The sequence below is a fragment of the Hyperoodon ampullatus genome (assembly GCF_949752795.1).
Source record: "Hyperoodon ampullatus genome assembly, chromosome: 3".
Taxonomy (NCBI): domain Eukaryota; kingdom Metazoa; phylum Chordata; class Mammalia; order Artiodactyla; family Ziphiidae; genus Hyperoodon; species Hyperoodon ampullatus.
The window spans coordinates 37,986,093-38,010,399 of record NC_136916.1 but is presented as its reverse complement, the minus strand read 5'-3'; the positions used below and the strand labels follow the sequence as shown (position 1 = coordinate 38,010,399).

General features: G+C 41.7%; 1 protein-coding gene across 1 annotated transcript in view; it reads left to right on the top strand.

The window, feature by feature from the left end:
• Window positions 1-24,098, top strand: part of TICRR (TOPBP1 interacting checkpoint and replication regulator) — a gene marked incomplete at both ends in the record, with an annotated part of 46,808 nt that extends 22,710 nt beyond the window's left edge. The window contains 11 exons of the mRNA XM_079701241.1: window positions 91-327; window positions 847-940; window positions 2,804-2,861; window positions 5,950-6,096; window positions 15,180-15,270; window positions 16,291-16,352; window positions 18,009-18,143; window positions 18,758-18,915; window positions 20,685-22,854; window positions 22,976-23,101; window positions 23,986-24,098. Coding sequence (XP_079557367.1) covers window positions 91-327; window positions 847-940; window positions 2,804-2,861; window positions 5,950-6,096; window positions 15,180-15,270; window positions 16,291-16,352; window positions 18,009-18,143; window positions 18,758-18,915; window positions 20,685-22,854; window positions 22,976-23,101; window positions 23,986-24,098 — 3,391 coding nt within the window. The remainder of the gene's footprint in view (window positions 1-90; window positions 328-846; window positions 941-2,803; window positions 2,862-5,949; window positions 6,097-15,179; window positions 15,271-16,290; window positions 16,353-18,008; window positions 18,144-18,757; window positions 18,916-20,684; window positions 22,855-22,975; window positions 23,102-23,985) is intronic.
• Window positions 24,099-24,307: the final 209 nt, after the last annotated feature.

The following is a 24,307-nucleotide window of genomic DNA, read 5'->3' as shown; positions in this document are numbered from 1 at the left end:
TAAGGACTATTTCTCATGCTGGGTGAGGAAGGGAGTAGAGAGGGTGGAATGGTGACTGACTGTTCCATATTTAATCAATCTATTCCACAGGTATATTGATTCAATCCCAAAGATACTTGGAAATCTTTACAACAGCCTAGGATTTGTGATTCCTCAGAAGCTGTCTGGTGTCCTTCCTACAGATTTTTTCAGTGATGACTCCATGACGCAGGGGAGCAAATCACCCCTTTCTGTGCCTCTTATGTCAAATGCTCATAGGTCAGTGTCGGGTGGCACTGAATCTGACCAACTGGAGGAGCTTCGTACCAGATCAGCTAAGAAGAGGAGGTAGGAGCTCAAGGAATTAAAGGAATTACTTGCACTGTTACAGTTCTGGTATAGGGTATGTTTAAGCCATAGTCCAGTTGTCTTTGTCTATAATTTATTGAATTAGTAGTTGCCCTTATGTCTGAATCACAGAAACCAATTATTAGAGTTCTTAACAAGGAGCATCTGACACTCTTTATATTATCTGGGGGAACATATAGTCTTGTATTGTAGTCACAGTCCCCTCTTGACTCTCCACATGGGGTCTCCAAGAACTAGGAACCTTCCATGAGGTAAGCCTGGGGTTTCAGCTTACTTTGTATATTTTCCATGATGCTCTTCATTGTTCATAACTAGTTAAATTTATAGTTGTTAATTTTAGAAATTCTGGGATTGACTTGTTTTACTGTAAGTTCAGGCCAACCTCAAGATAACCGACTTTTATTTAAGTGTTTTATTTTAAACTCTAGTTCCATTCTGATATAACTAGCTGTAACCTGTATTCAGTGTATATTGACTGTTTCTTTCTATTTTTAAAAGGAAAAATGCAATAAGACATAAAAGCATTGCAGAGGTTTCACAAAATCTGCGACAAATTGAAATTCCCAAAGTATCCAAGAGAGCTACGAAAAATGTAAGTCATTTCCAGGAGGTAGAAAGTGGTATCACTTTGGGCATGAGTTCATACAATAAATAAGAATGAAACACAGTGTCTTTACTTTTAAGAAATGAGCATTGGAGGATACAGAAATAAAAGTAGGTATTTTTATAAATGTGTCTACAACTGTAATCTAAGGAATAAAGAAATATAAGTTTATTAAGGATTAATCATTTTTCCCAAAAGTGTGACAGAGGTAATATTAAGGGGAAAAAAATAGTAAAAGTTAGGAATGAATAAGTTAATTCAAAATCTTTAATGTAGTTAAGAAAACTCATGAAATAATAATATAAGCAAAAGAAGCCATTGAAAAATAATGTACAATCATAATAGGACTTTGATTGTGTACCAGAAAGTACTTTTCAGTAAGTATGTTTTACATCAATAACAAGTTACAAAAGCAAACAAAAAAACTCATGAAGCCAGGTGGTAATTATTTTTCTGTGGCAGTAGATGTTAGGACTCGTTGGTTGCAAAAGAAGAAATCCAGCTGAAGTCTATTTACTAAGAATTAATGTCTTACTAAGAGAAGGAGAGAGACAAAAAAATGCATTGAAACTTTTGAACTGCATGAATTATGAGAAGAGTTAAAATTCTAGGAGAACTCGCTTAAGAAGCATGAATCATTACAATAGTGGTTTGTTTCTAGAGATTTATAGCTGTGCTTTAGTACTGGAGGTGGGGTTTCTTTTGAAGTTAGTGGTGTTCACTTTCTTAGTTACCTTAATATGTATGAGTGAATAAGATGCAAATCTTAGTTATCTTGGAGATTTTGTTCAGAGAGTATGAAGTCCAAAAGGTATCAGACCACCTCTCTCACTAGATTTTACACAATTAGCAGTCCTTTCTAGCACTCCTTTTGGAAAACTTTTGTTTCAGATTGGCCTAGAAAGTTAACTTTCTAGATTTAACTAGAAAGTTAACTTTCCAGATTTACTGAGATCAGGATTTGATTTTGGTTAAAAAAGAATATCATTTGTTAAGTTTCCGCTCCTATTTGGCTGTTTATTCTTTAATGATTACAGTGGCATAATTGAAAAAACAGCAACAAAATCTTTAAAAACAGTTCTCTTGTTTAGATGCCATTTGAGTTTAGGCACTTGAATCCTCTACTATAATAGCAAATAAATAGCAGGTGGGTATTTTTTTTTTCTGCCGCGCCACATGGCATGTGGGATCTTAGTTCCCCAAGCAGGGATCGAACCAGCACTCCCTGCAGTGGAAGCGTGGAGTCTTAACCACTGGACCACCAGGGAAGTCCCCAAATAGCAGTTTTATACAGAGACGTTCCTAAGAGTATATAGCCATCCTCTAATATTATGGGGTTTCCCTGATCTTTTACTTATAAAAGGTATAAAGAAACATCGTTTAAAAATTGAAATTATAGGGCTTCCCTGGTGGCGCGGTGGTTGGGGGTCCGCCTGCCGATGCAGGGGACGCGGGTTCGTGCCCCGGTCTGGGAGGGTCCCACATGCCGCGGAGCGGCTGGGCCCGTGAGCCATGGCCGCTGGGCCTGTGCGTCCGGAGCCTGTGCTCCGCAGCGGGAAAGGCCACAACAGTGAGAGGCCCGCGTACCGCGAAAAAAAAAAAAAAAAAAAAAAAAATGAAATTATATAAAGTTAAATGTTAGTGCCTCTTCACCATCCATTCTTCAGAAGTAATCGCTGATGACGGTTTGTTGTGTATATTTCCAGGCCCTATTTTTGTGCATTTTACAACTATTTCTGTTACAGATTCCTACAAGTGGAATTGCAAGGATCAAAGGGTTTCTTGTGGAATTTTTATTCTTTTAAATGAATTCTTATTTAAATTTTCTTATTGGATTTTCTCATCTTTCAGGAGAATTCTCACCCTACTCTTCAGCAGCCTCCACTCCCAGTGAAAGACACGGTACAAGGTATACTTTGTTTCCTTGTTGTACTCAGTGACAGTTTTATTTTGATTACATATATTTAAGCAGTTGCATATAGTTAAAAATTATAGTTTTGTGTAATTGTTGGTTTATGAAATATGTCCATGTACTGTGTGCTAGAGGAGTAGGATGTTCACACGGTCTCAAAATACTGCATTTTGTAAAATAACTGTTCTAAAATTTTTTTTTTAATTTATGTATTTTTTGTTTATTTTTGGCTGCATTGGGTCTTCATTGCTGTGTATGGGCTTTCTCTAGTTGTGGCAAGCGGGGGCTTCTCATGGCAGTGGCTTCTCTTGTTGTGGAGCATGGGCTCTAGGCACGCGGGCTTGGTAGTTGTGGCACGCGGGCTCAGTAGTTGTGGCTTGCAGGTTCTAGAGTGCAGGCTCAGTAGTTGTGGTGCACGGGCTTAGTTGCTCCGTGGCATGTGAAGATCTTCCCGGACCAGGACTCGAACCCATGTCCCCTGCATTGGCAGGTGGATTCTTAACCACTGTGCCACCAGGGGAGCCCTAAAATATTTTTTTAATGCCATTAACATGAAAGCCGAAAAAGAAAAGAGGCAGTGGAGCTGGTTTAGATAAAAGGAATTTAAGTGTGACATAAGTGCACTACATGATCCCTGCTTGGGTCTTAAATGTATGGTAAAAAGCTATAACGGATATTACTGAGACGATGAGAGGAAATTCGAAGATGGTTTAGATATATGCCCTTTTTCTTTGGAGATACATGCTGAAATACAGGAAACTGAAGAGTTATGATGTCTGCAACTCACTCTCCAGTGTTCTGGGGTGGGCAGTTGTACAAACGTAGAGAGAGAGATGGAGGGACAAAACAAATGTTGACAGTTGGTGAATTTTAGTGACAATTCTGTGTGTGTTTTTTTGATTTTGGGTTTTTTTAATATTTATTTATTTGGTTGCACTGGGTCTTAGTTGCAGCTTGCCAGCTCCTTAGTTGCGGCACACGGGCTCCTTAGTTGTGGCATGCAAACTCTTAGTCTCAACATGCATGTGGGATCTAGTTCCCTGACCAGGGATGAAACCCAGGCCCCCTGCACTGGGAGCGTGGAGTCTTATCCACTGCGCCACCGTGGAAGTCACCATGATTCTACGTTGAAATTTTCTATAGAAATTCAACTTATCCAAAATTTGGGAAAAATGGAAAATAACAGATCAAATTTGGCTGTCAGGCCGTAAATCAGTTTCATAGACAGCCTAAGGCAGGTAACAGAGGCTTTTATAATGGAGATAGAGAAACATTTTTTTGAAACTTTGGTGTGCATTATTGGCGTCCTTAATGTTTATGTCATTGATGGGTAAAAACGGCTCCTCCCAGTTTGTGGATCCTGGTTTGTTTGGTTTTTATTTAAGTGACTTGTTCTTAGAATTTTTTTACTCTTGGTGAATTTTTGAGTAGCCTCCACCAGGCCATCTTGCTTAAGATTAAGTTTAAAATGCTAGTCTGCTAGCTTTGTCAAGTATTTCCTGACTCTTCAGCTATTTTTCCTAACTTTGAGTCTAGATGGTTACAACTCTCATGCTCTGGAGTTAGGAAGAGGATTTAAAATATAGTAGTTCCCCCCTTATCCACAGGGGTTACGTTCCAATACCCTCAGATACCTGAAACTTCAGAGAGTACCAAACCCTATACTATGTTTTTTCCTATACATACATACCTATGATAAAGTTTAATTTATAAATTAGGCATGGTAAGAATTAACAATACCATAATAAAATAGAACAATTATAACAATATGCTATAATAAAAGTTACATGAATGTGGTCTCTCTCAAAATATCTTGTACAAATTTAATGCCTTTGCCATCTTAACTAAGCACTTTCATGCGTTGTAGCCATAATTTTTGCAGTTTGAGTTGTGACAGCAAAACTAGCGTGAATTTTTCCTTCACAGTTTCACAGATAGACAATTCACTCTTACCATAAATCGTAGCAACCTTAGCATACGATTTTTTTTTCCCTTAAGTTGAGAAACTTTTTATTTATAGGAAGCACTTTATGACTTCTTTCAGCATATCCAAGTTGCCAGCATCACTACTTTTGTGCTTTGGGGCACAAGAAGTATTTAAGTAAAATAAGGGTTACTTGAATATAGCACTGCTATACTGCTACAGTCGATCTGATAACCCAGCTGGCTACTAAGTGCCTACCAGGTGGGATATGCTGGACAAAGGGGAGTGATTCATGTTTTGGGTGGGACAGAGCAGGATGGCATGAGATTTTATCACACTAGTCAGAAAGACACACAACTTTAAAACTTATGATTTATGTATTTCTGGGATTTTTCATTTGATATTTTCAGACTACAGTTGCCTGCGGGTAACTGAAAGTGTGGCAAGTGAAACTGCAGATAGGGAGGGACTACTGTATCCCAGCAAATTAGTAAAATACTCAAAAGAAGAAAAATGAAATCTCTGGGATTGAAAAGAACAGTTTCTCTGCTTGACGCTGAATACAAAGCAGCAAAAAGTTCCAATGTGAGAAAAATATCATAACACTGGGATATATTAAAAAGACTATGATTTACATTATCCAACCTCTTACTTAAGGATTATGTCCATTTTACAGTGAATAAAACTTCTAATTTAAGTGATGTGGGCTTTCCTTGTATTCCTGAAAGGTTGGGTTTAAATTAAATTTATAAATGTAAGTAGTTTTAAAAAATTTTTTTTAAGTTTTTTTTTTTTAATATTTATTTATTTGGTTGCACCACGTCTAAAGGAGCACGTGGGCTCCTTTAGTTGTGGCAGGCAGGCTCCTTAGTTGCGACATGCACGTGGGATCTAGTTCCCTGGCCAGGGATCGAACCCAGGCCCCCTGCGTTGCGAGCGTGAAGTCTTAACCACTGCGCCATCAGGGAAGTCCTGTAAATAGTTTTGATATACCACGTGAGTGTACTATTTAAGGAAATCCTATTAGTAAATGTGAATATAGCAGTCAGCCTGTAAAATAGTTTCCTCAAGCAGATTCTCTGTTTTGGATATCTTTGTTTTCCCACATGTGGCTTTTATTAATGATAATATTTGACTTTCTTTTTTTCTTAATGCTTTCAGAAGTGACCAAAGTTCGAAGAAATCTCTTCAACCAGGAAATGATTTCTCCTTCAAAGAGATCTGTAAAGCGGGGGTTGCCTAGAAGCCATTCTGTGTCAGCTGTGGAAGGTCTAGAGTATAAACTTGACAACTTCAAGAGGACCAAAGGTACTACATTTTAGGGTAACCAAGAGAAGGGGATTCTTGGATCCAAACCGGTCTCCAGACTCTTGTTGCAGAGGCTCATTAATCTCATGTTTTCCTCCCCTCTTTGGTTACCATCAGTTAATTTTCCACTTGGGGTCTCTCCCTCCAAGTTTAGATGAAGAATTAATCCTGGTCTTTCTCATTCCTCCCTTTCTAGTTACCCCTACAGACAACAGACAAACATCTATTTTATAAAACCAATTAAACAAAAATGAAAGATAGTGACTAGCAATTTTCTAGTCTTTCGGTGTGTTGGGTTTTTTTTGCTTTTTTATAATTGAGACCATTCATGCATCATAAAATCAACTTTTAGTGGTTTTCAGTATATTCACAAAGTTGTGCAACCATCATGACACATTCCAGAACATTTTCATCACTCCAGAAAGAAGCCCTGTACCTACCCATTAGTAGTCACTCTCCATTTCTCCCAGTCTTCCCAGCTGTAGGCAACCACCAGTCTACTTTCTGTTTTTATAGATTTCTTATGGATATTTCTTTTAAGAGGAATCATATTATGTGGTCTTTGTAACTGGCTTTTTTTACTTTAGCATAATGTTTTCAAGGTTTATACATGGTGTAGTATGTCTCAGTACTTCATTTCTTTTTATTGACAATAATATACCATTGTATGGATAAACTACATTTTACTTATCCATTCATCAATTGGTGGACATTTAACTTGTTTCTACTTTTGGCTATTGTGAGTGATGCTGCTGTAAACATTCATATATAAGATTGTGGGTAGACACATTTTTAATTCTCAGGCATATGCCTAGAAATGAAATTGCTGGGTCATATGGTAACTCTATGTTTAACTTTTTAAGCAATTACCAAACTGTTTTCCAAAGTGGCTATACCATTTTCTATTCCACTAACAGTGTATGAGGGTTCTAATTTCTCCACATCCTTGCCACCACCTTCCATTGTCCCTCTTTGATTCTGCTCATCCTAGTGGGTTTAAAGTGGTGTGTCATTGTGGTTATGAGTTGCATTTCCTTGATAACTAATGTAGTTGAGCTGCTTTTCATGTGCTCGCTGGCCATTTGTATATCTTCTTTGGAGAAATCTTTGCCCATTTTTAAATTAGGTTGTTTGTCTTTTTACTATTGAGTTGTAAGAGTTCTTTATATATTCTAGATACCAGCCCCTTATCAGATATACAATTTGCAAATATTTTTTCCCCAATCTGTTGGGTTTTCTTTTCACTTTCTTGATAGTGTTCTTTGATACATAAAATATTTTTAATTTTGATGATATCCATTTTTTAAAATTTATTTATTTATTTTTGGCTTCATTGTGGTGCGCAGGATCTTTAGTTGCGGCATGCAAACTCTTAGTTGCAGCATCTGGGATCTAGTTCCCTGACCAGGGTTCAAACCCGGGCCCCCTGCATTGGGAGCATGGAGTCTTAGCCACTGGACCACCAGTGAAGTCCCAATTTTTTTTTTAAAATAAATTTATTTATTTATGGCTGCACTGGGTCTTCGTTGCTGCACGCAGGCTTTCTCTAGTTGTGGTGAGCAGGGGCTACTCTTCATTGCGGTGCATGGGCTTCTCATTGTGGTGGCTTCTCTTGTTGTGGAGATGGGCTCTAGGCACACAGGCTTCAGTAGTTGTGGCATGTGGGCTCAGTAGTTGTGGCTTGCGGGCTCTAGAGCCCAGGCTCAGCAGTTGTGGCACATGGGCTTAGTTGCTCCGCAGCATGTGGGATCTTCCCAGACCAGGGCTTGAACCCGTGTCCCCTGCATTGGCAGGCAGATTCTTAACCACTGCACCACCAGGGAAGTCCCCCTAATTCTTTTTAAATGTTAGGTAGAATTCAGCAGTGAAGCCATCTAGTCCTGGGTATTTTTTGGAAGTTTTTTGATAACAATTTCATTTTTTACTTGTTATAGGTTTATTCATATTTTCTATTGCTTAGTCTGTTTTCAGTAGTTTGTGTCTTTCTAGGAATTCGTTGATTTCATCTAGGTTTTCTAATTTGCTGCTATACAGTTGTTTGTAGTATTACCTAATAGTCCTTTTTTATTTCTGTAAGGTTAGTAGTTTTATTCTCTCTTTCATAGTTGTTTGAATGTACTGTATTTTTTCTTGGTCAGTCTAGCCAAAGGTTTGTTAACTTAAAGATCTTTTCAAAGAGCCAACTTTTGGTTTCATTGATTTTTCTATTTTTCTATTCTTGATTTCGTTCACTTCCTGTCTAATCTGTATTTTTTCCTTCCTTCTACTTGCTTTGGTGTTAGTTTGATCTTTTTCAGTTTTTTAAGATTAAGGTTTTGTTATTGATTTTTTAAAATACATGCTTTTTTTTTTAACATCACTCATTGAACAGTTTATCACCACTGTTCTTTTTTTAAATTTTTATTTTATATTGGAGTATAGTTGATTTACAATGTTGTGTTAGTTTCAGGTGTACAGCAAAGTGATTCAGTTACACATTATCATATATCCATTCTTTTTCAGACTCTTTTCCCATATAGGTTATTACAGAATATGCAACAGAGTTCTTTGTGCTCTACAGTAGAAGCTTGTTGATTATCTGTTTTATATATAGTAGTGTGTATATGTTAATTCCCAATTCCTAATTACCCCCACCTTTCCCCTTTGGTAACCATAAGTTTGTTTTCAAAGTCTGTGAGTCTGTGTCTGTTTTGTAAATGAGTTCATTTGATCAGTTTTTTAGATTCCACAATAAGTTATATCATATTTGTCTTTCTCTGACTTACTTCACTTAGTATGATAATCTCTAGGTCCATCCATGTTGCTGCAAATTGCATTATTTCCTTCTTTTTTATGGCTAATATGCCATTGTATATATGTACCATGTCTTCTTTATCCTTTCCTCTGCCGATGAACATTTAGGTTGCTTCCATGTCTTGGCTATTGTAAATAGTGCTGCAGTGAACACTGGGGTGCATGTATCTTTTCGAATTATGGCTTTCTCCAGATATATATGCCCAGGAGTGGGATTGCTGGATCATATGGTAGTTCTATTTTTAGTTTTTAAAGGAACCTCCATACTGTTCCCCATAGTGGTTTATGTACCAATGTAAATGTACCAATTTACATTCCCAACAACAGTGTAGGAGGGTTCCAGGCTTCTTTTTTGTTTTCATTTTTGACCACGCTGCATGGCTTGTGGGATCTTAGTTCCCTGACTAGGGATAGAACCCGTGCCCCCTGCAATGGAAGTGCAGAGTCCTTACCACTGGACTGCCAGGGAATTCCCCAGACTTCTTTTTTAGTACAGCTTTTTACAGGTACAAATTCCCCTCTAAACGTTGCTTTAGCTTCATCCTGTAAGTTTAGGTATATTGTGTTTTCAATTTCATCATCTCAAAATATTTTCTAATTTCCCTTGTGTTTTTTTTCTTTGGTCCTTTGGCTATTTAGGAGGGTGTAAATTTTCACATATTTGTTAATTTCACAAATTTCTGTTATTAATTTCTAATTTCATACCATTGTAGTTGAAGAACATACTTTGTACGATTTTGGTCTTCTTAAATTTTTTGAGACTTGTTTTATGGCCTAACATTTGGCCTGTTCTGGCGAATGTTCTATGGGTACTTGAGAAGAATGTGTGTTCTGCTCTTGGGTAGAATGCCTATAGATGTCTGTTATGCCTAGTTGGTTTGTGGTGTTCAAGTCTTCTGTTTTCTTGTTGATCTTCTGTATAGATGTTCTATCATTGAAATCAGGGTATTAAAGTCTCCAAGTATTATTGTTGACTTACCTATTTTTTTCTTCCTTCAATTCTGTCAGTTTCATGCTTCATAGAGTTTGGGGCCCTGTTGTTAGTTGTGTGTATATGTTTATAATTGTATCACTTAATGGATTGAATTTTTTAAACCAACATGATGAACTTTGTCTTTTGAACCTTTTTTGACTTAAAATCTATTTTGACAATAATATAGCCATGCGAGCTCTCTTTTGCATACAATATCTTTTTCTGTCCTTTTACTTTCAACCTCTTTGTATCTAAAGTGAGCTTATAGACAGAATATAGTTGGATCATATTTTTAAAAATCCATTCTGCCAATTTCTGCCTTTTCTTTTCTTTTTTTTTTTTTTTTTGCAGTACACGGGCCTCTCACTGTTGTGGCCTCTCCCATTGGGGCGCACAGGCTCCGGACGCGCAGGCTCAGTGGCCATGGCTCATGGGCCTAGCCGCTCCACAGCATGTGGGATCCTCCCGGACCAGGGCACGAACCCGTGTCCCCTGCATCGGCAGGCGGACTCTCAACCACTGCGCCACCAGGGAAGCCCTTTTTAAAAAAAAAAAGAAAAAAATTATTTATTTATTTTTATTTGGTTGCGCTGGGTCTTAGTTGCAGCTCACCAGCTCCTTAGCTGTGGCATGCGGGCTCCTTAGTTATGGCATGCATGTGGGATCTAGTTCCCTGACTAAGGATCAAACCTGGGCTCCCTGCATTGGGAGCACAGAGTCTTAACCACTGCACCACCAGGGAAGTCCCCAATTTCTGCCTTTTAATTGAAGCACTTGATCTATTTACATTTAATGTAGTTACTGATAAAGAAGGACTTCTGCTATTTTCTATTTATTTTTTTATATATTTTATACCTCTTTTGTTCTTTCATTTCTCTGTTACTGCCATTTTTGTAGCTGATTTTTTTTGTAGTGTACTCTTTCGATTCCCTTCATCTTTTTTTCTGTATATTTTCTAATTATTTTCTTAGTGTTTACCTCAGAGATTACAATTAACACCTTAAATTTAAACCTGTTGAATAATACGACTTAGTTTCAATAGTATACACTCTGTTCCTATATATTTCCATCATATTTAGCAAATTTACAACCATTATTTCTCCCGACTTTTTTCTGCCCTTTTCTCTCTTCTCCTTTTTCTTCTTCTAGGACTCCCGGTGTCTGTATATTCTTATGCTTGATGGTGTCCCACAGGTCCCTTAAGCAGGCTTTGTTCATTTTTCTTCATCCTTTTTTATTTCTGCTCAGATTGGATAATTTTGATTGTCTTATCTTCTAGTTTATTGATTCTTCTCCCTGCTCAAATCTGAGGTTGAACCCCTCTAGTGAACTTTTCATTTCAGTTATTGTACTTTTCAGCTCAAAAATTTCTGTTTGGTTCCTTTATATAATTTCTGTCCCTTTATTGGTATTCTCATTTTCTTTATCCATTGTTTTCCTTATTTCTTTTAATTCTTTGTTCTTTTTTTCCTTGAGCTCGTTGAACATGTTTAGAATATTTGATTTAACATATTTGACCAGTGATTCCAATATCTGGGATTTCTCAAGGGTGGTTTCTGTCAAATTTTTTTCCTGGACACACTTTCCTGTTTCTTTGTATGCTTTGTAATTCTTTTTTGAGAATTAGATATTCTGAATATTACAGTTGGTTAACCCTGGAGATCAAATTCTCCCACTCCTGAGAAATTGCTGATCTTTGCTTATTGAGGGCCTGTCCATTTGTGCCTTTTCCAAACTATTTTTTACAAAGCGTGTATTCCTTCTTGTGTGGTCACTGAAGTTTCTGTTCTGTTATCTCTGTGGTTAGCCAGTGACCTGACAAAGATTTCCTTAAGTGTCTGGCTCCAAAAAGGGAAAAACAAAAAGGTGTTCCTGTCCCTCAAAATCTTCTGTTAGATGCAGTGGGGGAAAGCTGCTGCAGCCTGAGAGAGCAGAAACCAAGGCGAATGTCTGCACCAGCCCCACAGGACTCCACTCTCCAAAGCACACTGACTGAACCATATAACCCCAGATTTGGAAGACAGGGTCCCCACTGTCTGCCCTACCACCAACCAGCTGCTCCTAGAATGTGGGCCACTGTCCCCACAGCTACAGCAGGGCTGAAGAAAGGAGGCTGGTAGCTGGTTCGTGCATGTCATTTCCTTACTAAATATCAGCCTCTCCCTTCATCAGGCACTTCCCTGGTTGTCATAAGTGCCAGTCAGGTTCCAGAGTTCCAAAATAGTTTACTCTGATAATTTTTTTTCCTAGTTTACTAGTTGTTTTGGGGGAGGGACCAAACCCTAGAGCTTCCTACTTCACTGTTTCATGTGATGTCACTTTTTCTGGGGGTTACAATTAAGTATCTTATTTTATCTAGTTGAGGTTAATACCAACTTAATTTCAGGAGTATACAAAAACTTTGCTCCTGTATAACTGTTTTCTATCCCCTTCTTTGGGCTATATTGTCATACAGATTACATGTTTATGCATTGTATGCCCATCAGCACATTTGTAATCATTGCTTTATCTTTTAACTCAAAGGAGAAAAGAATTACAAACAAAAATACTTTTATTCTGTCCTTTGCATTTATTTGTATAGTTGCCTTTACCAGTGCTCTTTAATTCTTTACGTGGATTCATGTTACTCTATAGTGCCCTTTCCTTTCATCCTGAAAGACTCCCTGTAGTACCGACATTACTTTTAGGGCTGGTCTGCTAGTGTCAGATTCTCTCAGTGTTGTTTTTTGGGTGTTTCTTTGGGGGTGGAGAAGATATGCTGATTTCTCCTTCATGTTTGAGTAACAGTCTTAGAGGATATAGAATCCTTGAGTCTTTTTCTTTCAGCACTTTGCCTTTCATCACAGTGCCTTTTTGTTTTCCTATGTTTCTGATGAGAAATCAGCTGTTAATCTTATTGAGGGTTCCTTGTACATGACGGATCACTGCTTTCTTGATTCTTTCAAGATTCTCTCTTCCCCTTTGGCTTCTAACAGTTTGATTATGATTTGTCTGGTGTGGATCTCTTTGACTTTATCATACTTAGGTTTGTTGAGCTTCTTGGCTACGTAATGTCTGTCATCAAACATCGGAAGTTTTCAGCCAGTATTTCTTCAAATATTTTTTCTGCCTCTCTCTCCTCTTCCTCCAGGACTCGCACTGTGTCTATGTTATTATGCTTGATTGTGTCGTACGGGTGTCTGAGACTGTTCATTTTTCTTCTTTTTTCTTTTTGTCCCTCAGACTGGATAATCTCAATTACTTGTCTTCAATTTTGTTGATTCTTTCTTCTGCCACCTCATATCAACTGCTGGGCCCCTCTAATGAGTTTTTCATTTTAGATAGTGTACTTTTCAACTTCAGAATTTCTATTTGGTTCTGTTTTTTAATGATATGTCTCTTTATTGACATTCTCTGTTTGGCAAGTCATCAGGCTCACTCATACATTCCTTTAGTTCTTTAGATATGATTTTTTTTTCCTTTGGACATATTTCCGATAGGTGATTTAAGGTCTTGGGCTAATAAATTCAATGTCTGAACTTCCTCAGGGGTGCTTTCTGTTGAATGATTCTTTTTTTCCCACTGTGTATGGGCCATTCTTTCTTGTTTCTTGTCTCATATTTTTTGTTGACAACTGGACATTTTAAATAATATGAGTCAACTCTGACGATCAGATTGCCACTGCTCCAGGGCAGGATTTGTTGTTACCATTACTGCTTTTGTTTGTTTACTCTCCTGAACTAAGTCTTTGAAGTCTGTATTCTGTCATGTGTAGCCACTGAAGTCTCTGCTTGGTTAGCTTAGTTGTCAGCTAAGGTTTGGACAGAGATTTTCTTACATGCCCGGAACCAGTAAGTTTCCCAGCCTTTGCTGAGGGGCCCTATGTGTGCATTGGCTCATGTCTTCAGTACTCAGCCAGACATTTTACAACTCTTTCTGTTTTCCAGAGCCTCAAGGTCAGCCAGAGGTGACAGCTAAGGGCCTTCTTGGGTCCATCCTGGGCATGCACACAGCCCTACCACACATGTACTTTTAGGGTCCCAGGAGTGTGTCAGAAGTCAGCAGAGTCCCTTAGGGACATCTCACTCCCCAGTTTTCCCATCTAAACTTTTGGTCAGCTTGTGGTTTGCCCCAAGTGTTATCACCACCTCAGGCAGCTGTGATGTTTACAGTTGCTGCTGATTGTTTTCAGTAAATGCTCCCTGGGAAAAAGTTGTTTGCATTGGATGAGTTCTGAGTCAGGTCAAATAAAGACAGGCCTTGTGAGTGGGATTTTCCAGGGAACTGCCAGACAGGCCAAATAGTTATCTGGGAATGGGGCTTTGGAGGAGCTTGGATCCCATTCTGTTCCATCCAGAGGCTCCCGGGCTGTTGGTTTTCACTGTAATTATGGGCTTTTGGTTCTCAAGGCTACCACAGGCCTAGGGAGAGGAGGTTGGGATTGGGGCAAGTTAAAGTTTCACAAAGCTTGCTATTCTTAATGAGATTCAGCTGCTTTTGTTGAATAAATACTCCCTGGATTGTTCCAAACTGGTTAATTGCCAGAGTTCTGGAAAAATTGATTTTGAATTTTTGCCAGTGTTCTCGTTCCTTTAATGGAGGAGAGTTTTGTTTTTTTTTTTTGGTACGCGGGCCTCTCACTGTTGTGGCCTCTCCCGTTGTGGAGCACAGGCTCTGGACGCGCAGGCTCAGCGGCCATGGCTCACGGGCCCAGCCGCTCCGTGGCATGTGGGATCTTCCCAGACTGGGGCACGAACCCGTGTCCCCTGCATTGGCAGGCAGACTCTCAACCACTGTGCCACCAGGGAAGCCCTGGAGGAGAGTTTTTTTAAGAGGTCCTTACTCTCCACATTCCTGCTGACATCACTCCTCTTTCTAGTCATTTTTATCTCCCTTAAAACCGGTCCTCCCATGAGTAGCTTGCATACCTACTCTATTGAGAAAACTTATGCCAGAGCATAAGTTAGATTTATCGTTATATTAAATATCTTATTGCATGACACATCAGCATTTTCCCATGCTTTATTTCATCATAAATATAAGAACCACCAAGTAGGTGCACAGATGTGTTAGCCCAAATAAATGAGAACTTTTCACTTTTTCAGGAATATTATCTTAAAATTTTATTTTACATTGGCTTATTTATTATTAAACTCTAATAGTGCTGATAAATTGTTATATCATGTTAAATTGAGTCTTATGGTTAGACCTTGGTCCAAAAGACCATTAAGAGCCACTCCGGCTAAGCATTAAACCATATTTAAGTTCAAACTGTTCCCTTTGCCTTGCTATTCCTTCTTGATAAGATTATGTGAAATTTATCCTTTTTACATTTTAGGTTATCGCAAGCTGCTAACCAAGAGTGTGGCCGAGACTCCAGTACATAAGCAAATCTCCAGAAGGCTGCTTCATAGACAGATCAAGGGCAGGTAAATGACATCCCTGTCTAGCTTCTTCATACACCTGCACAGCCCTCCTAATCTTATGGGCCATGTTTACCTTCTCATGACCTTTGTGACTCTAGTCTCAACTGTGTTGCTTATAACCAAAGAGCATTCTGTAGATTTTATGGGGGCTGGAGATCCATACAGAATTCACTCTTTGTGTCTGGCCTCTTTCACTTGGCATAATTATTGAGATTTATCCATGTTGTTGAATATATCAATAGTTCATTCCATTTTATTGCTGAGTAGTATTCCATTGAATGCATACTGCCTGATTTAAAAATCTATTCATGTGTTGACCTGGGGAGGGAGGGATTCTCACTGACAGGCAAGGCTGGAAGTCTGGGATCCCAACTTGGCCTGTGGTGGGACCACAGCTTGCCATGGCACTTGGTTGGAGTAGGGCAGTTCTGGTCTGAAAGTTTCTGTCTTGCTTGGCTGCCTCTTTCCTGGTTCTTTGGCTAAGGAGAGCTAGCTTTCCTTAGGGCAGTTTTCATCTGCACCTCTTGGTGTATCGGGGTTGTCAGGTTGTCGAGCGCCCAATCCAGGAGCTCCGGGGGCTCGCTGCCCTGTCTCTCCTCAGGTCCTAAAGTCCCAAGCCTCTTCTCTCCACCTTTGAGAGTCTTACGCTTCCTTTATATGTAGTATCCAGGGTTCTTAGCTGTACATAACAGGAAGAATGGGGAGAAGTGCATCTACTCCGTCTTGTCAAGGCTCCATCTGGACATTGTGTGTGGATTTTACACTTGTGCATGTTTATCTACAGGGTAAATTGTAAGAAGTGAAATTTGTGGGTCAGAAGGTATACATATTTTTAACTTTATGTTGTCAAACTGCTTCCAAAAAAAAATATTCTTGCCATTTCATTCTTGACAGTAACGTGTGAGAGTGCTTGCCAAAGACCACTTGTGGTCTTTGTTACCTTGTGAGGTGTGAACCTGTAGCTCTTTGACATGCGTCATTTATGAGTGGTGTTGAATAATCCTTGTATTGCTGTTCCTCAAGGTCCTCTGATCCTGGTCCTGAAATTGACGTTGTTGAAGAGTCCCCAGAAAAAGGAGAAGATGGTATTACCTACTTTTGTTTTGTTTTAGGGTTCTCAGTTTTTGTGTTTCCTCTGCTTTCTGTGAAAGCTATTCTATACTGGTATTATCGCTCAGCGTAGCCCAAGATATTTTACAGACATATGACAGCTCTGGGCCCACAGTGTATATCAGTACATATTTACTGGTGAATGGTTTTTTACACAGAATGTACTGAGAGTTTCTGGAGAAGAAATATTTTTACGCAAGAGAAATGGGATTCAGAGTGAAAGCTAAACTACTACGTTAATATAAAGTGCTGTGGCTTTTTAAAAAATATATATATTTATTTATTTGTTTGTTTATTTTGGCTGCACTGGGTCTTAGTTGCAGCATGCAGGATCTTTTAGTTGTGGCATGCGGACCCTTAGTTGCGGCATGCGTGCGGGGTCTAGTTCCCCGACCAGGGATTGAACCTGGGTCCCCCTGCATTAGGAGCGTGGAGTCTTACCCACTGGACTACCAGGGAAGTCCCCTGTGGCTTATTTTTAAAGTATACATGATGATGGGGCTTCCCTAGTGGTGCAGTGGTTGAGAGTCCACCTGCCGATGCAGGGGACACGGGTTTGTGCCCCGGTCTGGGAAGATCCCACGTGCTGCGGAGCGACTAGGCCCATGAGCCATGGCCGCTGAGCCTGTGCGTTTGGAGCCTGTGCTCCACAACGTGAGAGGCCACAACAGTGAGAGGCCTGCGTACTGCAAAAAAAAAAAAAAAAAAAAAGTACATGATGAAGGAGGGGTTTCCAAAAACTAACTTCTTTAAGTCAAGTAGTTTATGTTTATTGTAGAAAAATTAGAAAACACAGAGAAGCCAAAAATTTAATTATCACTTGGTAATCCCACAAATTAGAAATAAGTCTGTTGAGGAAGGAGATATGGGGATATATGTATACATATAGCTGATTCACTTTGTTATACATCAGAAACTAACACACCATAGTAAAGCAATTATACTCCAATAAACATGTTTTAAAAAAAGAAAGAAAAGAAGTAACTATTGGGCTTCCCTGGTGGCGCAGTGGTTGAGAGTCTGCCTGCCAATGCAGGGGACACGGGTTCATGCCCCGGTCCGGGAGGATCCCACATGCCACGGAGCGGCTGGGCCCGTGAGCCATGGCCGCTGAGCCTGCGCGTCCGGAGCCTGTGCTCCGCAACGGGAGAGGCCACAACAGTGAGAGGCCCTCATACCGCAAAAAAAAAAAAAAAAAAAAAGAAGTAACTATTAACATTTAGCTTTAATAATACTCTTACAGGTATTGTTTCTATACAAATATGTATAACATAAATATGAAAACTGATTTTTAAACTTTAACAACTCACACTACACAAACCTTTTTTCACTCTACATCATTCTTAAAGGTGGCAGGTAATGAGACTTCTGCAGATTATAGTGGGGGGGGTCAGGGTTTTTTTGGTTTTTGGTTTTTGTGGGGGTCTTTTGTTTTTTTGGTACTTTGTTGGGGCCACGTATCATATCCCTCTTAGCTTTGTCTCACTTCAGGGATCTCAAAGCCAATAGCTTGTCAAATTTCCATCTTGTATGTGGTGTTACATAAATCTAAATCTTACCCATTTAATATGTGGGGAAACATCAAGCTTGCATTTCTTCTTGTCAGAACTAACTGTGATTAGTTCTTGTAGAAGTAAGTTTGAGACGAAGTCCTCGAATCAAGCAATTGGCATTCAGCAGGAAAAATTCTGGTTCCTTCTACTCTGTGTCTCAACCAAAGTCTCGAAGTATACAACGAGTTCACTCATTCCAGCAAGTCAAGTCAGGTAACAATGCTTGCCTACCTGTCTTCAGAGGTCCATGCAGATTTGGTGGGAAGTGTTGGGAAAAGAATGAAGTTTGACGTTGGAGAAATAGAATAGGTATAAATATTTGAGGTTCAGAGTGATGACCAGAGGAACAATCCATGGCCACCGTTATCAGAGTCATCCCTTTAGATTCCTATGGCTGGCTGTCCACATTATCCTTGTGGGTAATTCATTCATTCAAGAGGAAATTACCTGTAATTTCTACCATATGTTCAGATCCTACAGAAAGCCATCTCCAGGTGGAAGGTGCTGTTTGTCCTTCATTCTTTTATCATTATTAGCTTGGATTATCAGATATGTCTTTTTATATTTGTCTTTGCAAATTAAATTATTTCAGTTGCCTACATCTCCTAACACAGGGACTGGGCTTGATATGCAGTCTTAAAATTCAAGAAGGCAGCAATTATTGGCACTGCTGTCATAATTAGGTGGGATCTGCCCCTATTTGCTCTAAGAGAATTATCATCTTTCTCATATGGACTGGCTGTTTTATGGGTATTTGGTGCGGGAGGCGGGTGGGGGGCACAGGAGTTGAAAAAGAATGAAATATTGTCACTGTTTTTGCCTTGCAGACCAAAGAGAAAATTCTCCAATCCAAAGTATTCGATCTCCCAAGAGGCTTCTTTTCGGGGCAGTGTCTGAGATGATCAGTCCCTCCGAGAAGGGGTCAGCTCGAATTAAAAGGCCTTCAGGAAACACATTGGATTCTGAAATACCTATAGCTTCTCAGGTATAAAATTACGATGTTTCAGATAGTTTGGGGAGCATGTAGTCATGGACAAGGAAAACCACTGAGTCCAGTAGGGAAGAGAAGATAAAAGAGAGATTTGAGGTGGTTGGGGTTGACTTGAATGAACGATTATTGGGTGTATGGGGACTTAGGTAGCAGTTGGGCTGAGGCCAAGGTGGCAGGGAGGAGATAGAAAGATCTCGCCCTACTCTCTTGGCTTCATCTTCCATTTATATCGGACACTACGTATATATCCTTCTGAAATGTGCAGCAGCATTCGTCTGTTTCTGTTAGATTGCCCACTCGATCCAGTCACCCATGTTAGAAACCTGGGAGTCATCCTGGACTTCCCCCTCTCCTCAGGCCTGGCTACTCTATTAGTCCTGCCCATTTTACTGACAAACTATCTCATACCCATTCCCTCTTCTCCATCCCTGCAGTTCCTGCCCTAGTTCAGTTCTGCCTGGAACACTTCAGTAGCCTCTTCTCTCTCAAATTCATCCTGTCCCCAGAGGTCAGAGGGACCTTTGTGACCCCATTGGACGCTCCTCTGACCACATCACTTTGCTTGAAGCTCTACAGACTCTTCATCTGTTAAAGCAGGGTTTTCTAAGTTTTCCTAAAATGGAACCCTGTGTTCAAAGATAATAATCTTTGTTTGGAAACCCAAAAACTGCTTAGAGGATGGAGGAGGATACGGAGGGAACTGTGGGGAAGGGTTTGAAAACCACAGATCTATAGGACCGTATTCATTCTCCTCCCTGGACAGGCAAAGACCTCCATGATCTGATCCCTGCTCAGCCATCTCTGCTTCACACTCCACCTTCCCAGCAGCCTCAGGATGCACACAACTGCTGTTTTTTGCTTTTGTGCCTTTGCTTACACTGTTTTCTATGCCTGAAGTTCCCTCTCCCCGACTTTCCCACCTTTTGTCTTCACCTGCTGACACCCATTCTTTTAAGACCTGACTCGCTATTCCTATTCCCTTTTCTCCCCTTTGCTGGGTTAGATAGCCAACCCTTCTGGTGCTCCCATATTGTCCCATGCATGCCCCTGTCATTGCATTGGCCATACTATATATCTGTCTGTATCCCACATGAAATGCCAACTAGACCAGGACTCCCTTGAGATGATCAGATAAGATTAAACAATAGGTGTTGGACCTCGTTACCTGTTGGACTATTTAACTGCATTTTTGCAAGAAGGAAGGGAAGTTTTTTGCTGGAGAGTTTCCTTTCTGAGATGTTATCTTTGAGGCTGTGCCTTATATATCCATATATTCCACGTTCCACCTCATCCCCCCGGGCCTCCTCCCGCACACACATTGCCTGGCACATAGCAGGTACTTAAAAGCACATGTTGAATACAGATCAACAGCAGGTGATGTGGCTCCGAAAGGTTACTTTAGGCAAAGATCAGAAATAGTTGTCTCATTGAAGAAGAAGATAGCTGTGAGTAGTGGAGTGACATAGTTAGAGGCAAAGCATGTTTTAGCTGTAGTACGCAAATTATTAAAACTATTTGTCTTAGGAGAAGAAACTAAGATTGGATACAGTGCTCGGTGCTAGAAAAAGTGGACACGTAAAATCTGGGTCATGTTTTGGAAGTGGAAACTTGTCACTATATGAAATCCAACTTAAGATCATTCCTTTGGCTGGCTATAAATCTTCCAAATTTGACTTTTTAATCATCTTAGACATTATTAAAACACTCTTCAGAGAATATGGGTTATGATGTTCAAGCACTGAAATAAGCATTTTTCTTTACAGACTCCTGAGAAGAGTTACTGGAAATCTCCAGTCTTTTCTAAAGCTACACCAAGAAAGTTCCCTCATACACCACGAACTCCGCTGCGCACTCCTGAAAGGCTGCAAAAATCCCCTGCAGAAATGACCCCTGCCAAACAGGTCACTTTTAGGGAGTTCTTAAAAGACTCCTCACACGGCTGGCATTCACCATCTAGACGAAAAGCCACTCCTCAGAAAGGACACTCCCTGGCAGAAGGTCACTCTCCTCTTGAAAAAATACCGAGAACTCCCCAAAGACAAGGTGGTCAGCCACCTAGATTTTTGCAGAATTCTGCTTGGCCATGTTTGGTGAATTCCAGTCCAGAAAGCACCTCCTGTCCGGCATCCCTGGTTTCGTCAACTGCCCAGACCAGGAGTGAGTGTCTGACTCCCATCAGATACTCTCCTCGAATGTCTCTGAGGGCAGCAGCCTCAGGGGTCCGAAGACAAGCTGCCTTCGTGGGAACACCTCCAAGTCAGAAACGCCAACTCCCCCGTGGCTCCAGAGCGTCTCAGGCAGAGCAGCTGGCACAGCCGTGGAATGATGCTGTCGGAACCCCAGAGAAACCAGGGAACACAGCTCTGACTTCTCCAAAGAAACCTGTTACCTCTCCTTCATGTGGTATTTCCGAGAAGACTCCATTTGGGAATTTTTCTATAGAATCTCCCTCTGGAGAACTGGATTGGCAAGAAGCCCAGAAATCACCCAGTGTAGCCACATCTCCCTCCTGCCCTGCTCCCTCGACTCCCCACAAAGCCTCACAGATAGCTAGATCTGACCTCCTACCGCCTCCACCCCCTTCTAAAATTGGGAAAAGGCATAAAAAGACCTCTAAAACTGAAAGAAACTTCCCGGAGGGCCAGCCTAACAGCTCTGCTGTTCTGAGAGTTGCCATAACTGACAACCCAGCTGCCATCACAGATGCTACAAAGAACCATAAGGAAGCGACCCTCTCTCCTCCGTCTCCTCCTGAAAGACATAGTTACCCTGGGACTAGCTTTGGGAGTCACTGGCATACATCCTCTCCTTTGCTTGTTGCAACAGACTCGGAGTATCTCACTCTCCTGGATGAAGCTGCTGAGCAGCACAGCAGTGATAACTTAAAAAGCAACGTTTCACCGGTGGAAGAAGGTGAGGGGTCAAGGATGGGTACTTCTGAGAAGCCGTCTCTGTGTAACCCCAGGATTCCTCCCTCTCCTCCTTCCTCTGGGCCCAGCTCTCCCCTGACACCCTGCTACGACCTGCGCTGCACCACAGACAGGAAGCAGCGCCAGGCTGCCGCCCAACTAGAGAATCTGCAGGCGTCAGCCTGGCCCTCCAGAGCCTCTGCCAGCCCACAGACCTATGAGGTTGAGCTGGAGATGCAAGCTTCTGGCCTTCCCAAGCTTCGAATTAAAAAGATAGACCCCAGCTGTCTGTCAGAAGCCGAGCCCCTGCGAAGGGAGGAGAGCTCTCTGGGAGAGGAGAGCTGCCTCCCGGGTCTCAGCGTGCCCAGGGCCAGCAAGTCCTCAGGCAAACCCGAAGCCACCTACCTGTCGCCCCCCTGCCTTCGCCCCTCGCACGGCACACCCGGCAAGAGCGGGGGACAGACCTATATCTGCCAGTCCTGTACCCCCACCCACTGCCCCTCTAGTACCCCCTCTCCATTTCAGACAGAAGTCGGGGTTCCTTGGACACCATCCCCCAAGCACAGTGGGAAGACAACTCCTGACACAATTAAAGACTGGCCCCGCCGGAAGAGGGCAGTGGACTGCAGCCTCAGCTCCTCTGCTGGGAGGAGCGAGGTCGGTACAGACCTTCCTGGGGGAGTGTTGCTGCTGGAGCCGGAGGGGAAGGAGCGAGGCCTTGAACTCAGCATCACCAAGACCCCCATCTTGGGGGATTTTGAGCTCGAGGGGGTATGTCAGCTGCCAGACCAGTCACCTCCCAGGGACAGTGAGCCTACGGCTGAGGAAGCCTTCTCCTGGGGACAGTTTGGGTTGAGATCTCGGAAGAGGCTCCTTTCTGCCAAGGAGGAGGCTGAGTGTCAAACCAAAAGAGTCTGTGACAAGCAGAGAGGAGACTCCCAGGTCGGTAAGAGTGAAGACAGGTCTCCAGGCACGGGTGTGCAACAGCTCCCCTCCACGGCAGGCGACGAGGTGTTTGTTTCAGGTGAGTTGGCCGCCGCGCAGCTCTGTCAGGTGTGTGGGCCAGGAGGCACTGCAGAGACGCCAGGAAGGCTGGGGCTTCCTTGTGAGGGCTGCGGGCTGTGCTGACCGTGCTGTTGCTGCAGGTGCCACCCCGCCTCCCGGCTGTGCTGTGTGGAGCTGCCTCTCTGCCAGCGGTCTGCAGGCGCTGACCCACTCTCCGCTGCTGTTCCACGGGAAGGCACCCTCCTCTCAGTGTAAAGACACCAGAGGTAATTTGTTGAAGGTCCTAGAGATGTTACCAGGATCAAACTTCTATCCTTTGGTTAGCTCTATCCCAAGCTAGCTCAGGGTTTTCAGGCACTTGCATCTTGCAGGAGTCGTAGGGACTGCCACAGTTTGGGATGGTTTTATCCCCGCAGTGTCATGTGCCCTTCCCAGAGAAATACCACTTTAGAACTTATGTGTATTTGAACCAAAAAACCCCTCGAAATCCTACCAAATTACTTCAGCTTCTTGAAGACAGTGACAGGAGCCAGCACACAATCACTTCCTGCTCATCTGTGGTCGCTGGGATCTGAGGGGAAAGCAGCACGAGTGGTAGGTGGTGTGTGCAGAGCCAGCCATTTCCCCTCGGGGGTTATACCCCTGTGTTTCCACACATTCAGCCTGAGGACGGACTGGCTATTATAATCCGCCTTCAGACCCTAGGATTCCCCTCGACCCCACCTGGAAAGAACGGGATTCACCCTGTTAGCTGCACTGGTTAGAGAGGTTTCCTCCTCCTGCTAGAACTGAAGCGGGGTTCAGGAGGTGGGGCTCTTCAGTGGCTCTCTTCCCTCGAGACCATGATAGAAATCATGCAAAACAGCAAAACCACCACAGATCTGAGACAAAAAGAACTGCAAAGTATCAAACTGAAGTGCCACAGGTATTCTGCATTTTCGCAATTACTTGTTGCTGTCAGCTCTGTGCTGACAGTAAGGGCTTAGGGCCTTGAAAAAGTACAGGTAGTGTGTCCGTGGGATGAAAGAACCTACAAGCAATGCTGGTTTTAAGTCCATCTTAATGTGTAACCCTCTGCAGTTGAAGCCCATTTCCTTTTGTTCTGTTCTCAGTTACTTCCTGTATGCTAAGTCTTTCTGCCTTTTTCTAGATGAGGATGTGGATGTATTTTCCCCCACGGCAGAAGACTCTCCTTTCAGACGAGCATTCTCCAGGAGACGTCCCATCAGCAGAACTTACACACGGAAGAAGCTGATTAGCTAGTTAGGATGGAACTGGTTGAGGGACTTATAACTACAAACACTACTGAGCTTGCCCAGAGCTACCGCACTTCTTAACAGAAGTGCTCTAACAGCAGTTTTCTCTGGACATAAAAGGAATTCCAGACATGTATCATAAAAGAATTCTTAGTAACGTACCCAGAAACTTGGTTCATTTGAGCCAGGGCCCTACTGGTCTGCTCATGATATGTA